General features: G+C 32.9%; 1 protein-coding gene and 1 long non-coding RNA gene across 2 annotated transcripts; both read left to right on the forward strand.

Moving 5' to 3' along the window:
- The first annotated feature begins 4,412 nt into the window (after positions 1-4,412).
- On the forward strand, positions 4,413-5,306 carry LOC143056187 (uncharacterized). Its single transcript, XM_076229268.1, has one exon. The coding sequence runs from the start codon at positions 4,413-4,415 to the stop codon at positions 5,304-5,306; it is 894 nt and encodes a 297-aa protein (XP_076085383.1).
- Positions 5,307-6,828: 1,522 nt separating this feature from the next.
- LOC143056512 (uncharacterized) lies at positions 6,829-14,840 on the forward strand. Its single transcript, XR_012972382.1, has 3 exons — positions 6,829-6,975; positions 12,206-12,410; positions 12,682-14,840. It is a non-coding gene; the product is annotated as an uncharacterized LOC143056512 (long non-coding RNA).
- Positions 14,841-15,946: the final 1,106 nt, after the last annotated feature.

A 15,946-nucleotide genomic window follows, 5' to 3' on the forward strand; every position in this document is an offset into this window, starting at 1 on the left:
CTTATATTTGTTGTCTTCATAAACAAAAAAATGCAAGCCACCTTAACTAGCTTTGAAGAATTGTCTTTTTATTGTCTAACATAGCTTATTAATCACCTATTAATCACCTACCGACAAAGCTGAAGGGGACTTGAGGTTTGCATTCCGTTTGTCTGTCTGTCTGTCCGGCAAATCAGTTTTCCAAACTTTTTTTCTTCATGCTTGAAGATATGGATTTGATATTTGATGTGTTGTTCTATCATGACAAGTTACAGATCAAGTTTGAATTTTGTTCCGGTCTGATCATTTTGTGCAGAATTATGGTCCTTGGACTTAGAAAATTCACTCAAATAATCAGTTTTCTGCACTTGTTTTCGTCCTCCTTGAAGTTATTGATTTGATAATTATTATATAGTTTTACCCTGACAAGTTACAGTTCAAGTTTGAATTTTGTTCCAGTGTGATGATTTTGGGCAGAGTTATGGTCCTTGGACTTAAAAAAATTCAATCAAATAATCAGTTTTTTGCACTTTTGTTCGTCAACCTTGAAGATATTGATTTGAAAATTGGTATATAGTTTAATAATGACAAATTACAGATCACTTTTGAATTTTGTTCTGTCAAATGATTTTTTGCAGAGTTATGGTCCTTGGACTTAAAAAAATCACTTAAATAATAATTTTTCAACACCTTTTTTGTCATGCATGGACCATAGCTATGGACAAGATAGCTTTATTAACTGTTAAATGGACAGTTGCTAGGGACAAGATAGCTTTATTAACTTGTGGTGGACAGTTGCTAGGAACAAGATAGCTTTATTAACTTGTGGTGGATAGTTGCTAACAACAAGATAGCTTTATTAACTGTTGGATGGACAGTTGCTAGGGACAAGATAGCTTTATTAACTTGTGGAAGACAATAGCTGGGGACAAGATAGCTTTATTAACTTGTGGAAGACAATACCTAGGGACAAGATAGCTTAATTAACTTGTGGTGGACAGTTGCTAGGGAAAAGATAGCTTTATTAACTGTTGGATGGACAGTTGCTAGGGACAAGATAGCTTTATTAACTAGTGGAAGACAGTAGCTAGGGACAAGATAGCTTTATTAACTTGTGGAAGACAAGATAGCTTTATTAACTTGTGATGGACAAGATAGCTATATTAACTTGTAGTGGACAGTTGATAGGGACAAGATAGCTTTATTAACTTCTGGTGGACAATAGGTAGGGACAAGATAGCTTTATTAACTTGTGGAGGACAAAAGCTAGGGACAAGATAGCTTTATTAACTTGTGGTGGACAATGGCTAGGTAGCTTTATCAGCATGTGATTGTGGTGGATTTCATGTGTGTTCATTTTTTTTTATTGTTTGAATATTTTTTTTTTAAACATTTGGAAATTTTGTGATAAATATGAAAATGTTACATTGTTGAGAGTTATTGAGGGGATGTGAAGGGTAATATCAGGATCGTGTTGTTTATTTATTAACTATTATTGCAGCTGGAATTTCAGGGAAAATTGAAATATAAAAAAACAGGTAGGTTTATATCAAACATTAAAACAGGTAGGCTTATATTAAACATAAAAACAGGTAGGGTCATATTAAACATAAAAACAACCCAGGTAGGGTTATATTAAACATTAAACATGTTAAAACAGGTAGGTTATTATTCACCATAAATATTGGTAGGCTTGTATTAAAGTCATATGGGCGACTGACTGGTAAAAAATAATGTAAATTCAATTCTTGAACCAATGCATTCATATATCATAAACTTAGTCTTATATGCACGATTTTATCATTTTTTACGAATCCATATCGTATAATCGTCAAAAAAATATTTCACTCAGTCAACGTTGATGTGAAAATATGGCAGCTAACTAATGGTCGTGTTTTGAAGCCAAAGTTTACCGATTGTCACCTTTGTAAACAATCGACAAAGAAGCATGGATATTAAGTATATAACATGTACAATAAGATATAGTTTATTTCGATGACGGAGCGATGTTTACGTTTGTTGACCCTCTCTGCCAATTTGGTTTTCTCCTTCGCATTTGTGTAGTGCGATCATCGAATTTTTCAGAAAGGTCACCTGAGGTAACTGCATATGGAAAACTTGTCAGCCAATAATTTAAAAAAATTTCTTCTTAAGTTGGACAAATTAAAGAATTTTTTATAGAAAAAAGTATATGCACATAAGTTTTATAATAAAGTCTAGCCATTTAGTTATAAGAACATGTTTTTTTTCAATTTGAAGTTTCATATGACTTTAAACAAAACGTGTACGCTTATATTAAACATAAAAAACACTTAGGCTTATTTTAACACAAAAAACAGGTAGGCTTACTCTGTTTAGTATTTCTATTTGTATCCATCTGATGAGTTAAGCCTTTTTCAACTGCTTTTTATAGATCGTTCTTATGTTGTAATGTTGTAATGTCACACCACTATCCCAGAATAGGGGAGGGTTGGGATCCCGATTACATATTTAATCCTCCCACATTCTGTATGTATATGCCTGTCCAAAGTAATTCAGTGGTTGTCGTTTATTGATGTGTTACATATTTGTTTTTCGTTCATTTTTTGTACATAAATTTATAGGCCGTTAGTTTACTCGTTTGAATTGTTTTACATTTGTTATTTCGGGGCCTTTAATAGCTATGCGGTATGGGCGTTGCTAATTGTTGAAGGCCGTACGGTGACCTATAGTTGTTAATTACTGTGTCATTTGGTCTCTTGTGGAGAGTTGTCTCATTGGTAATTATACCACATCTTCTTTTTTATATTATGTTGAAAAAAGGCAACAGTAGTTTTATTCCCCTTTAAAAGTGTCCTGTACCAAGTCAGGAAGATGGTCATTGTTATATTATTGTTCGTTTCTCTGTGTGTTGTATTTTAACGTTGAGTCGTTTGTGTTTTCTCTTGTTTTTGAGATATTGAGATAAGACGTGGCACGGTACTTGTCTATCCCAAATTCTTGTATTTGGTTTTCATGTTATATTTGTTATTCTCGTGGTGTTTTGTCTGATGATTGGTCAGTTTCTGTGTGTGTTGCGTTTCGGTGTTGTGTCGTTGTTCTCTTATATTTAATGCGTTTCGCTCGGTTTTGGTTTGTTACCCCGATTTTGTTTTTTGTCCATGGATTTATGAGTTTTGAACAGCGGTATACTACTGTTGCCTTTATATACCGCTGTTCGAAAGTCTTAAAATCGATTGAAAGAAAACAAATTCGACTCACAAACTAAAACTGAGGGAAACACAACAACATGATCAACTATAAGAAGAAAACAACGAAACAACGGAAACACTGAACTGCAACAAAAAACAAACGACCATGCAATACACACAGAAACGAACTATAAGATAACAACTGCCATTTTCCTGACTTGGTTTAACATGAAAGCGAGTAGGGTTGTATTAAACATTAAAACAGGTAGTCTTATATTCAATATAAAAAAAAACAGTTACGTATAGGCTTATATTAAACAAAACGGGTAGGCTTATATTAAACAAAACGGGTAGGCTTATATTAAACATAAATTAAACGTTTAGGCTTATTTTTCAATATTCTAGTTATTTACTTACTCGTATCCCACAGGGAATTATGAAAACATCAAAACCATAAATGTATGACTCCCCTACCAACCCACCCCACCCCTTTCAGGTGTGGCCATGGTTGACAATTTGATGCGACTACCCTTGGCTTCCTCAGATAATAATGACAAATTTTCATTACACCACAGATGTTTGCATTAGGGACTATTTTTCATCAATTTATTATTCTCTGAAGAAATTATACAATTCAATCTTAAGAAGATCTAACAGCGAGTATTTACCCTAAATAGATAAAGTTTAGATACCTGTGACGAGGTCATGTTAGAGCTTTACACATGTCAAAACTAGTAGATTTAAATACCTGTGATGAGGTCATTTTAGAGCTTTACACATGTCAGAACAATAGTTTTAGTAGATATTGATTATATATATATTATATATATAGATAAGGAGACAAGGAAGTTATAAACATGATAAAGTCAGACATCTTTAAATTTTGATATGGCGTTTGCAAGTTCAATACAAAAAGGTCAAATTCCAGTTGGATGTCAGTTATGTGAAGATGGAAATAAGATTCAAGTGAAATGTATTACATGTGACTTGCTTATGTGTGACAAGTGTAAGGATGGGGTCCATCTAAAAATTGCGAAGGATCATACAATACTTAACATAAATGACATAGGAAAACAAGAGGTGTCAAAGGACACCATCATATTCAGAGAAGTCAAATGTGAGGAACATTCTAACCAAGCTTGCTGTCTGTACTGTAATACTTGTCATAAACTTATTTGTCCAAAGTGTATCACTAAAGTTCATAATGGACATGAGTTGATTGAAGAAGAAGACTATAATACACATGATACAGTCGAAAAGGAAATGATGCCAAAACAGAAGAGTAAGATTAAGTTTGAAATATCCAAAGTTTATACAACAGATCTAACTGATATTCACCATATAGCAGTATGTTCTGATGGTTCTATGTGGATGGCAGATAATGCCAGATTAAAGTTACAACATGTCAAACTTATGGAGAATAGAACTGTAGTAATAACAAGTCTAAACACTAAGATTTATGAAATGGCAAAAACTCCTTCCAATACCATTCTTGTAACAACAGATGAGACTAAACTCAAATTAATCAACACCGTGACAGGGGAGATGACAGATTCCAGGTATGATGTAAAACCATTGTATCCAAGAGCTATCCATTTGTCCCGTGATCACAGAGTCATCGTAGGAGCCAGGTCTCCAGGGGAACCATTCCCTGCCACAGGAATACGTGTAGTTATTGTGATGGATCAGGAAGGGAAAGAACTACATAAATATGAGCATGACAAACATAACAAACGTGTATTTACTGTACCTAGATTTATAACAAGTACCAGTCATGGTAATATTTGTGTGGTGGATTGGCTAGATAATTATCACAGAGGTAGAGTGGTAGCGTTAGCACCAGGAGGAGACATACTAGGGATCTACTCTGGTCACCCTGAGGTCAACACTGATAACAATCCATTTAAACCTCGTGGAATACTCACAACACCATCAGATATTATTGTTGTTATTGATTTGGACAATCCTTCATTGCATATACTGACTGACCAGGGACAAATTATGAACTACTACAACTTTGGTGACATGGGAATCATATTTCCATACTCTCTTGCTCTGTCTACGACAGGAACTATCTATATAGGATGTGTTAGTGTTGCAGGAAGTTCAGACACTAGAAAGGCCAAACTTTATGAGTTAAACTATTCTGGATTCTAATGATTTTCCTTGCTCTGTCTTCATCAGGAACTATTTATATTGGATGTGTTAGTGAAGAAGAAACTAAAAAGACAAAACTTTAAGAGTTGAACTCAATTTTGGATTCTAGTGATTTTCCTTGTACATAAGGACTTATCAATATTGGATGCATTAATATCAGCATGAGTTTGATTAGGCTGGACTCTAATAATTTATAAGAATCAAAAAGTTAATTTAACAATGAATAGAATAATATACAATTTTTATTGGAAAAGTAGTAAATTTCGGTTTTAAAAACATATATTCTGATTTTACCAAGACAACAGCTACGTATAAGGCCTGATTTGATCATATCATTTAATAACGCTGGATGCATATCATGTACATACACACACATACATATATATATATATATATATATATATATACAACTCGTCTAAACATCAACCCAACAATGTTAGATCTGTAAATTTGCTTTCGCAAATTTTTGGTTCTTCCCACGCCGGGATTCGAACCCATGCTACTGTGATATCGTGACACCAAATCGCCTGCACTGCAGCCGTCCCGCTAGACAACACGACCACCTGGGCTCTCAAAATAAGAGCTTTCGCTGGCCGTGTGTTACCTTTCCACGTCAGTTTTAATCTAGCGGCGTACTACAGTACATGATATATAAGGCATGAAGATGTTATTGTTACAGATCAGCTAAATTATCTATAGTAAAGGATCCTACAAATTAATGTAATATACAGTCACAGAAAATAATTATAATATATATATATATATATATATATATGTACAATAAGGCTGCAAATGCCCTAAGAGGTGTCTCGTGAATGGGCTATTCTTCCTTTGATATAAAATGACCGTCGATTATTAAGTCCGATGTTGAATTTTTTTTCTGTTTTACCAACATAGGTCAGCTTGCAAGTTCCGCAAGGAAGAATGTAAATACTATTTTCTGTTTTACAAATTTCGTTTTACATAGATGTTGTATTGCTGCTTTGTTACTGTGCTTGTGAAAGAGAGGTCAGTGTTGGCGACCTACAGCGCTTACACATTGCTTCTTCCGCATTGTTTGTAAAACTCAATTTTAGAGATCTTGTGTTTGATTACTTTAGATGTTACAAGTATGTCTTTGAGATTTTGGGTCTGCGAAAGGCAATAACAGGAGGTGTTGGAAAAATTTCTTTTAAGAAAGAGTCAGTTTCAATACGACGCCAGTGCTTGCGGACAGTAGATGGAAAATTTGTCAGATCAGGATGGAAGGTGACAAAAACAGCATTCTATTTGCGCGGGTCGCCTTAACTTTGTATTTCATGAGTATCTTTCGATTTTCTTTTTTGGCTTTATTAAGAATGGAAACCACATTCAAAATCAGACTTAATAATCACCGGTCATTTTATACAAAAGGAAGAAACTTCTCAATCATGAGATACCTCTTAAAAACAGGACATTCTTTTAAAAATATCACTATTCAAATAATAGAGGTCAACCAAAATTGGGGCACAAAAAGTAGAAAACAGAGAGAGAGATTTTCAATACATCAGAAAGATTACCTTTGAAGACAGACACAAGTGTAGAAGCTGATCTTAGTAGGATTAAAATTTACAGAAATACGAATTTCCATTCTGCATTGATTGAGATCGGCCCGGATGAATACGCTACTGCATGGAGTGACCTCTGCGAGGTTATTTTCGTTGAATTTCGATTCAATACTATAAATCAGAAGCACCCGTAGTTTGCCGATGTAAAAATTCATTAATACTTTAAGTAGATACAAATTGAGGTTAAAAAAACTTGTACTTTTAGCTGTTATGTTAAGTCCTAATTCTTCTTTTCTATTTTATGTATTTGGATTCCAAAAGATAAATGGTCTGGCATAACTGGATCAAGTAAATTAAAAACAGACGACATGTACACTTACATCGACAATAAGTTTATATTTTACTCAATGAAATCAACACTTTATAAATATATTTACTAGCAATAAAATACTATTTTAGTAATTTGACAAAAAGTTTTTAGATGGACTAGGTAAAGCAAACGTTCATAGTGGAAAAGTTGATCCTTCATTGATGAAAAACATAAAATTTCAAAAACACCAAACTCCAAACGCCAAGAAAAATTTAAAACAGAAAGACACTTATCAAATGGTAAATGACAAAATAAAAAGCAGAACCACATCAAACGACAGAAAAATGACTGTCATATTCCTGAATCGGGACAGGCATTTTCCTATGTAGAGAATGGTGGATTAAACTTAATTTAATTGCTAGATTAAGATCTCGTTTGTTAGATAGTAGCATATAACTTATTTGTTATATCTTCGATTGATATTATTTGTTTTTTCATAAGTCCATCATGATGATTAAACTGCAGTTATGAATATTAACTTTACAGTCAAAATATCAGAATGTCTTCTCTTAACTGCTACAGTATTCTAATGGAATATTATAAATAAAAAGATCCCAAACCAATGCTATACAATCACATGATGTTGTAGAATTTATCAACTCCAGAGATCTTTTGCTTATACTTGTATATGTATATCTGACATTAAACCAGCAACCTGAGTACAAAAGGGTTCCATCCCTTGAATTCTTAAAATCTGCAAATAATTGACAGGGTTCAAATCAGAGACAATGTTTTATGAATAACTTTCATTATCACTTGTAATTTATAATGATTTTTGTTACATGTGTTCTTTCAAGAATTTTCAACATATTATGTGAAATTTTTTTTTATCTTTCTATCTTTTAAATATTACATGTTTAAAAATCTGAAGTGAACAGATTTTTAGTTCAAATTTGAATTTTGAAGGCGGAGTCTGACAACAGCTGATTCTGTTTGTAAACAAATGCACATGGTAAATAATGTTCATGCATAATAAAGACAGCACCTACCTAATTTGCAGAAATATCCAATGTTTAAATCCATTTGAAACATTACACAAACTTTCCTTCCAGAAAACTCATTTTGTTAATTAATCCAATAAGTTAAATTGTATATAAACATTGAGTGCAAAGCAATAAAACAAGGTCAAAAGGGTTTAATAATTTTAGTCACTACGGTTGAAATAAAAAAGTATATAACGAATTAGTACCATCTATGTCCCATGTAGGGTTTAGATTTAGGGTTTGGGTAAAAATTCCCTCACCAGATTTAACACACAATCAGGAATAACCTCTCTCCTGACGATAACGACAGTTTCATCAACCCTATCCCTATTTAAAAGCCTACATTTCTTCGCGAGATATTGAGGACTGCTCCATGCTCCTCTATCCTGCATCATTCTCCAGAATAATTTATATTTTAGTTTTCTTATTCCACTATTTCTGGCATGTGCTCTCTGCCCTACACCTAACCAACTTTGTCTATTTTGTGTTACACAAGGACTACAAAAACAATCCTGACACATATCTTCATCATTGGTATCCATGATATCATTTCTAGCACTTTGTTGATCTGACCCACTTTGACCAGGGTGCTCAATTTCATCAGTTGCAATGATATTGTTTTCTGCATTATCTTCTAAATGAAGATTAGATGTACTTGATGATGATGCTGCCTCATTAAAATCCCAATCATTTTGGCTAAAAAATGCCTGAATTGCAAATTTTTGTTCCTCAGTTACAGTCAAAGAAAGAACATTTTGATCATTTTGGTTTTCCATTTTACTACAGATTTCAAAATGTCATGTGTAACAGTTTAGGTGTGCCAGTATCACTTTGCACACTTTTGATGGGGGTTTGGGGATTGTTAAATTTTTTAATGTCCAATTAAGTGCTTTTTTTTTTATCTTTACACGAAACACATTAGTGTTATGTACTGTGATTTATATACCTAAGATAAATGTAAAAGCTGCTGAATTGACACAATATTTTATCAAATTTCTTTATTCTGCTCTTATTTCCCAAGTTCACCCCAGATAAATAGTGAAGTCTAGCATTTTGACAGTGGCGGGAAACCCACATATAATTTATTTTTGAGGAAAAGTTTTCAATAATTGCATTACAAATACAAGTGAAATCTCAAAAATATTGAATTATATCTTCCAAAAACCCTTGCGAAAAAGTATAGAAACATATATCTGTTTTTAGAATAAAACTTAATTTTCATTCACCCCTGCTTTGAGTGAAAATTGGAATGTCCAACATCAGTAGCTATCAAATTTTGGAGGGAAATTTAGAAATAGAATTTTTCATAATCATGGAAGTACTTGCCGTAAATATGAATGAAAATATTCAACCTGCAGAAAAAAGAAAATATTTAAAAGATAAAGTTGAGAGTGTTAAAAGAAGGAATGACATGAGGAAAGAAAAACCAAAACCTATTGAAGGAAAAATAAATTTTTCTTCTGGATCTATTGATGAGAAAAACTTGATATATGGAATGACCAATGAAATTAAAAAGGCAATGGGTGGTGGGAACCCAAACAGGACTACAAATAAAGACATGTTATTTGAAGTAATGACATTCTACATTAAAAACAATATAACACAACTAGATGAAGATCAACATATGGCTGAGGAAAACAATATACCATTTTTGGACTGTTCTTTTACATCAACTCAGAAACTTTTTGTCACTGCCGAAACATCAATCGAGAACCTTATCAAAAGAGTGATAAACCATGGAAAAGTTTGTAAAAGTCAGTTGCATCTTTACTCAACTGATATTAAGGGTCATGTTGGAGTATGCAAACTTAAATGTGAGGAAAAACATGAATTTCTCTGGTCAAGCTCACCGTATATGGGAGACAAATATCTGTGTAATTTAAGAATGTCTCATGGATTTTATGTGTCAGGAATCCTACCAAACCAATATTCAAGATTTTGTTAGGCATCTAACATTGGTACTATTGGGGAGACTACGCTGAATAGTATTTTCCAGAAATATGTCCCTGTAGTGTCACAGCTGGTGAAAGAGTCATATGAAACTGCTCTTTTGGAGGAAATCGCGTCCTATGAAGACTTTCAAGAAGGTATCGATATTGTAACTGATGCAAGACATGGTACCAGAAAAAACTCTATGTACACATACGTCGTTTGCCTTGGTGCCAGAACACACAAAGTTTTACGTGTTGAAACAATTTCAAAAGTGGATTGTACAAGTGCACAAAAACATGAACTTATAGGAACAGAGAGGATTTACGAATATTTTAAAAATCTCAGAGATGAGTACGAGGTGAAAATTCGTGTTCACTGTCATGACAGAAATACCAGTGTTAACAAATTTATCCGTATTAATGGAATTGACACAGAATCAACAAATGATACCTGGCATACCACCAAAAACATAGCCAAAGAAATCAAGACCATTTGTTCTGGACCAAGATACAAGGAAGGACAAACGTGGCACCCTGAGTTATCGGACAAAGCAGCAAGTATAAAAACTCATCTGTATTGGGCAATGAAAAATTGTAATAAGGATCCAGTGAAACTTAAACTAAGTCTATTGAATATAGTTGAACATTATAAGAACAATCACGAACACTGTAGTGAATTATCAAGGTGTAAAACTGAATCAAATTATGAACCAACTAAATATTTAATCAAGGATCCCAAAGCAGAGATGTTATTAGGTCGGGCTCTAATGAACACCCAGGTATATAAATCGCCAACTGATTATGTTCATTGTATGGACAGTTATTATGTGGAAAGTTTCAATAATGCCATTCTTCAATATCACGACAAGAGAATTAACTTCTCCAAACAAGTTTATATACTTCGGACAAATCTAGTTGTATTGGATTGGAATGAACATGTAAATAGGCAAACCACATCATTAAAAACTGTGCAAGATGCAAAAAACCCACGAAGACAAGTAAAAGTAAAAGTTTTGAAAAGGAAATCTTATAACATGTGGTCTGAAATATGGGATCAGTTAGTTCAAATTTACTTGGATTTATGATATTTGATCTCATATTTTTTAAGTCAAATCATTAAAACATAATTGTAAGTAAATATTTGTTTTCTTTTATTTTTGTAATAATATCTACTACAAACCATAACTATTTTGACCACAGTGGATAAGATAATTAAATCGTCTGCTACAAATTCCCCAAGCATGTGCATTTATTTTGTTTACATTTATCAGCTGCTGTTTATATACATCTTGTACCTCCTACATCACCTTATCAGTCAAATCTTAATTGCGCATGTCTTACCGATCAGGCTGATCGGATGTTGCTGGTTTAAGATTCATCTAAGTATACATAAAGTTATCATAAAATCGAAATTTTATAGAATACTTACAATCCCATAAAAAATTATCTTAAGATAGTATGGTTGTATTTCGCCATCTTGGATTGTAAGTAACAAAGAGCCTTAGGTCGAGATTTTCAATAAAGTTAGCAAAATTGTTACAGGAACAATGAGGAACGCAGATAACTAATGTGAATTTTCATTAAAAAAAACCAAATATTTTTTACTAAGAAATATTAATATTTTTACTAGCGTTGATTTATATTTTCTTGATTTGTAATGTCTTTAAATTTTCATTTTAAGTGGAGGTAACTCTAAAACAGAACATTTTCTGAAAGAATCTACATGACATTTTGCTTTTTTATATTCTAGGTGGAATACAAGTACGGTGACCCTGTCTTTTCTTTTGATGTTCTCAAAGCAATTTCTCAAAGCATTTTAATTTACAGTTCCATTATTTAGTTTAGCTTCTTGATTGGTTTTTTTTACCGGTATAATCAATACAAAATGTGTCATGTTGTCACAACTTGTAGTTTGAGAAAATACTCAGTTCCATCACTTTTTATTATATTTTTGAACATATCACAATATTTACTACATTTTGACAAAATATGAACAAATTCTATTCTTTTTATACTACCATACCACCTTGAATCGTTTAAATAACTCAAATTATAATACAATGTTCGCTTGATATTGTGTTTTTTATAGGCCATTACAAGACTAGGAGGGGAAACCCTACAACACGATTGTGAAAAATGGGAATTTGCATCGCTTGATAACTCTCTAAAGAATTCAATATTAGAAATACGTAATGCTGAAGCTGAAATTCAATGTTTGCGAGAGGATGTCAAAAGACTTCAACATGCGCAATCAGAATTATATCGATTGAATCCTAATATACGAGGCAGACAAAGTAAGCTTCATTTAAGGTTATAATTGAATTGTATTCTAGTAAGATAATGAATTCGCAGTACAGTAAAACAAAACTATAGTCATCTGTTTCTTGACCTATATTTTCAATGTATATTTTGACCCATATTTTCAATGTATATCTTGACCTATATTTTCAATGTATATCTTGACCTATATTTTCAAAGTATACTTATGGCTATTGACAATGTATATTGAAATGATAAATCCATAGTTTGAATAGCGAAGAATGATAAGAAATTGGTATTTTTCAGACGTATTACCAGAGACAAAACGGATAACAACTGAAAAGAACAACCAGTTATTTATCAAAACGAATGTTATTTCAGATGGAATACGTGTTTTAGAAGAAAATGGTTTGGTACTATTAACTGGGAAGGTAGGCATAGGTAAAAGCACAAATGCCTTAGAAATAATACGAGATTACTGTCATCGTCATCAAGAATACGATATTCAAAGATTGCCTTATACTTTTGAAGAATGCAAACTCAATATTTGGGAAAATGAAATGTCATTTGTAAATCCTCGTATGCTATTGGACGTTATAAAAGGGGCAAACAAAGTTGTTCTATTGGTTGATGATGTATTACAAACTGACGCTGCATTACCTGTCAATGTTGTTATTCAGATTTTAGAATTTATTCAGCGTTTGGTTCAGAACGGTTGTACTAAAGCCGTTTGTGTCATTACAGAATTAGACAAAAGAAATACTATATTCAACAACATATCCATACTAGATTTAGATTCAAATAAATACAAACTTAAACAAAGTGAAAAAGAAAAACTTTTGCGAACATTCATAGATGCTATGCCTATTCCATCTAATGAACGTTTAAATGACACACAAATAAAAGATATAGCAGCGATTGACGACAACAGCACTATGGGTTTTCCTGAGCTCTGCATTCTCTTTACTAACGTTTCAACTCTGTATTCAAATGGCTCAGATTTCTTCCATTCGCCATGCAAATTCATACTTGACGATCTTCGTAATCTGAAGAGACAGACAGAGAAATCTTCAAAAATTCACTACTTGTTGTTCTTATTTCTCATGATGGAAAGAAGACTAGTAAGTAAATCAGATATAAAAAACATGTCTTTTCAACTTCAGATACTAATGAACTTTATAAAGAAGTTAACGTTATTGAAGTTCTAAATGAATTTAAGAAAATGAAAAAAAGGAATGCATATCTTAGAGAGCGATCGGTTGTCGACTTTTCGTCTGCTTGTCCTTTTAAAATGTATGGAATCAGAAATTCTGTAATATTCGATCTTTTTGTTCACGCTTTTTTCGAATCAGATGTATTATCAAGTATCGATTCTCTTGATATCGGATTCATAGCTACTGAACTTAAACCTTTTGCATTACCACACTCCTTCGCAAAACCTGGATTAGTGGTCAATAGTGATTTATACGACCAATTGGCAGTAAGAATTATAACATGTCTCCAAAACACTCTTTCTGAAGAAAAAGCAATATACATTCGAATGCACATGATTGCGTACTCTAAACTTCTAGACGATGTAGATTTTCTTAATAATTTGTTGGATAAAAGCAGTACATTTTATATGTGCAGGGATGTTTCCATCCCATTTCCGGGGCGAAGCGTACTTTTCTTTTTACCAGCGACTTTGTTACAGTTTATCAGTAATAAACCCAACGAAAAGACCATAGTTTTCACGTTGCTAAGGCATATTGATTTCTCTCTCAGCCAGACTACCATAAGCGACAAAATAAAAGAGGCGTGTCACAAAACTATAGTGTATACTCTCTGTAAGAGATGCGCATGGGATGACAAAGACGTACTTGATGGACTACTAACTGTAATTGAAAAACACCAAATTCAAGTCGAGTGTGATGATTACGAGTGTTTATTTCAAACTGCTTTTCAAAATAAGAATGAAAAGATAATGAAATGGGTAATAGCAAAGTTTGGCGATAGGATAAAAAGTTATGTACACCTATTTGTAATCAACAAAATCTTTGGAAAGCTTGGAATATATAGAAACAGATTTGAATGGCTGGTAAATGTAATTGGTATACAATATTTCAACATATATGGCATCATGGAATATCTTGCGTGTAATAATGCAGACAAATACGCAGATGAATTAATATATGTATGGCAAAAACAAGTACACGAGGAAAGTATCATCAGAGATCAATCAGAGATTGAAAACGTGATCAACAGTCTCATGAAAGTTGCATGTGATAGCGGTTCGAAAAAGGTTGTATCACGGTTGTATGAGTACTTTAAGGATAGAGTGGTGCGTTTTGATAACGAAAGGAAGATATTTGAACTTCTTTAAAAATGAGTGATATGACATTAAACATCGTATCAAATGTTATCGTGATCACTATCACCAGTTCAGGCACACGTGGTGTAAATAAACTCCAAGAGCATAGTCGTCAGATTACATGTGTCGTTGATAACATGTCATAAGAGTCCAAGAAGTTAATTATATCCTCGGGAACTAATAACTTACCTACCAAATTTAACTTATAACACCGTGTTTATACTTTCATGAGCAGCACGACGGGTGTCATCTGTTGAGTAGGGTCTGCCTACGATCCCGGCCACAAAAATCACCACAAGTCTTGGGTGGGGTCATTGTTGCTAAGTCTTATCTTATGTTGTTATGCCTTCTGTTGTTCGTCTGTTCATCTTTTTAAATGGTGCTGTCAGTTTATTTTCGACTTTGAATGTCTCTTTGGTATCATTTGCCTCTTTTGTTCTTTCCTTACATGTCGCTGTCCTTCGGCGGTATCGATTTTGTGCTCGACAAGTAATAGGCTACACTTTTTGGGAGACCTTAAACAGCATTGCAGGAATATAAAATATGGAAAAAAGTAAAATCACAAAAATACTAAACTCTGGGGAAAATCAAACCGGAAAGTCTCTAATCACATGGCAAAATCAAATGACAAAACACATCAAAAACGAATGGACAACAACTGTCATAATCCTGACTTGGTACAGGCATTTTCAAATGTAGAAAATGGTGATTTGAACCTGATTTTATAGCGCTAAACCTCTCACTTAATGTGTACGACAGTGTCATCAAATTCTGTTATATTCACAATGATGCGTGAACTAAACAAACATAATAAATAAAATAGTCAAAATATGGTACAGCATTCATCATCGTGTTACAATTCTAAAAGAAACAATTTTGCGTGTCTGACGTCAGAAAATTTATACGTCACATTTTTTTGTCGTTCAATGTTTATACAAACAACTCTAAAATTTCACATGGGCAATGTTAGCATACAAGGTTAAACAATCCAAAGTATTTAAGAATTAGTTTCACAACTAGACCGAGATTTAAAATAGTCCAAAAGTTCTATAGAATTTATAAGAATCAACAAACAGTTCATTCCGCTACTCGATTAAATAATTTTGACGTTTGTGGTTCAACGTATTTTGTAATTTATAATAGAAATATAACATAATGACATGTAATTGAACAATAACATACTGACAGAATATTTTAAAGTACAGAGTCACGTTATAAGAA

The sequence above is a fragment of the Mytilus galloprovincialis genome, chromosome 13 (assembly GCF_965363235.1).
Source record: "Mytilus galloprovincialis chromosome 13, xbMytGall1.hap1.1, whole genome shotgun sequence".
Lineage (NCBI taxonomy): Eukaryota > Metazoa > Mollusca > Bivalvia > Mytilida > Mytilidae > Mytilus > Mytilus galloprovincialis.

Coding starts and splice junctions, on each gene's coding strand:
- LOC143056187 (XM_076229268.1), top strand. CDS start 4,413: ATGATGCCAAAACAGAAGAGTAAGATTAAGTTTGAAATATCCAAAGTT.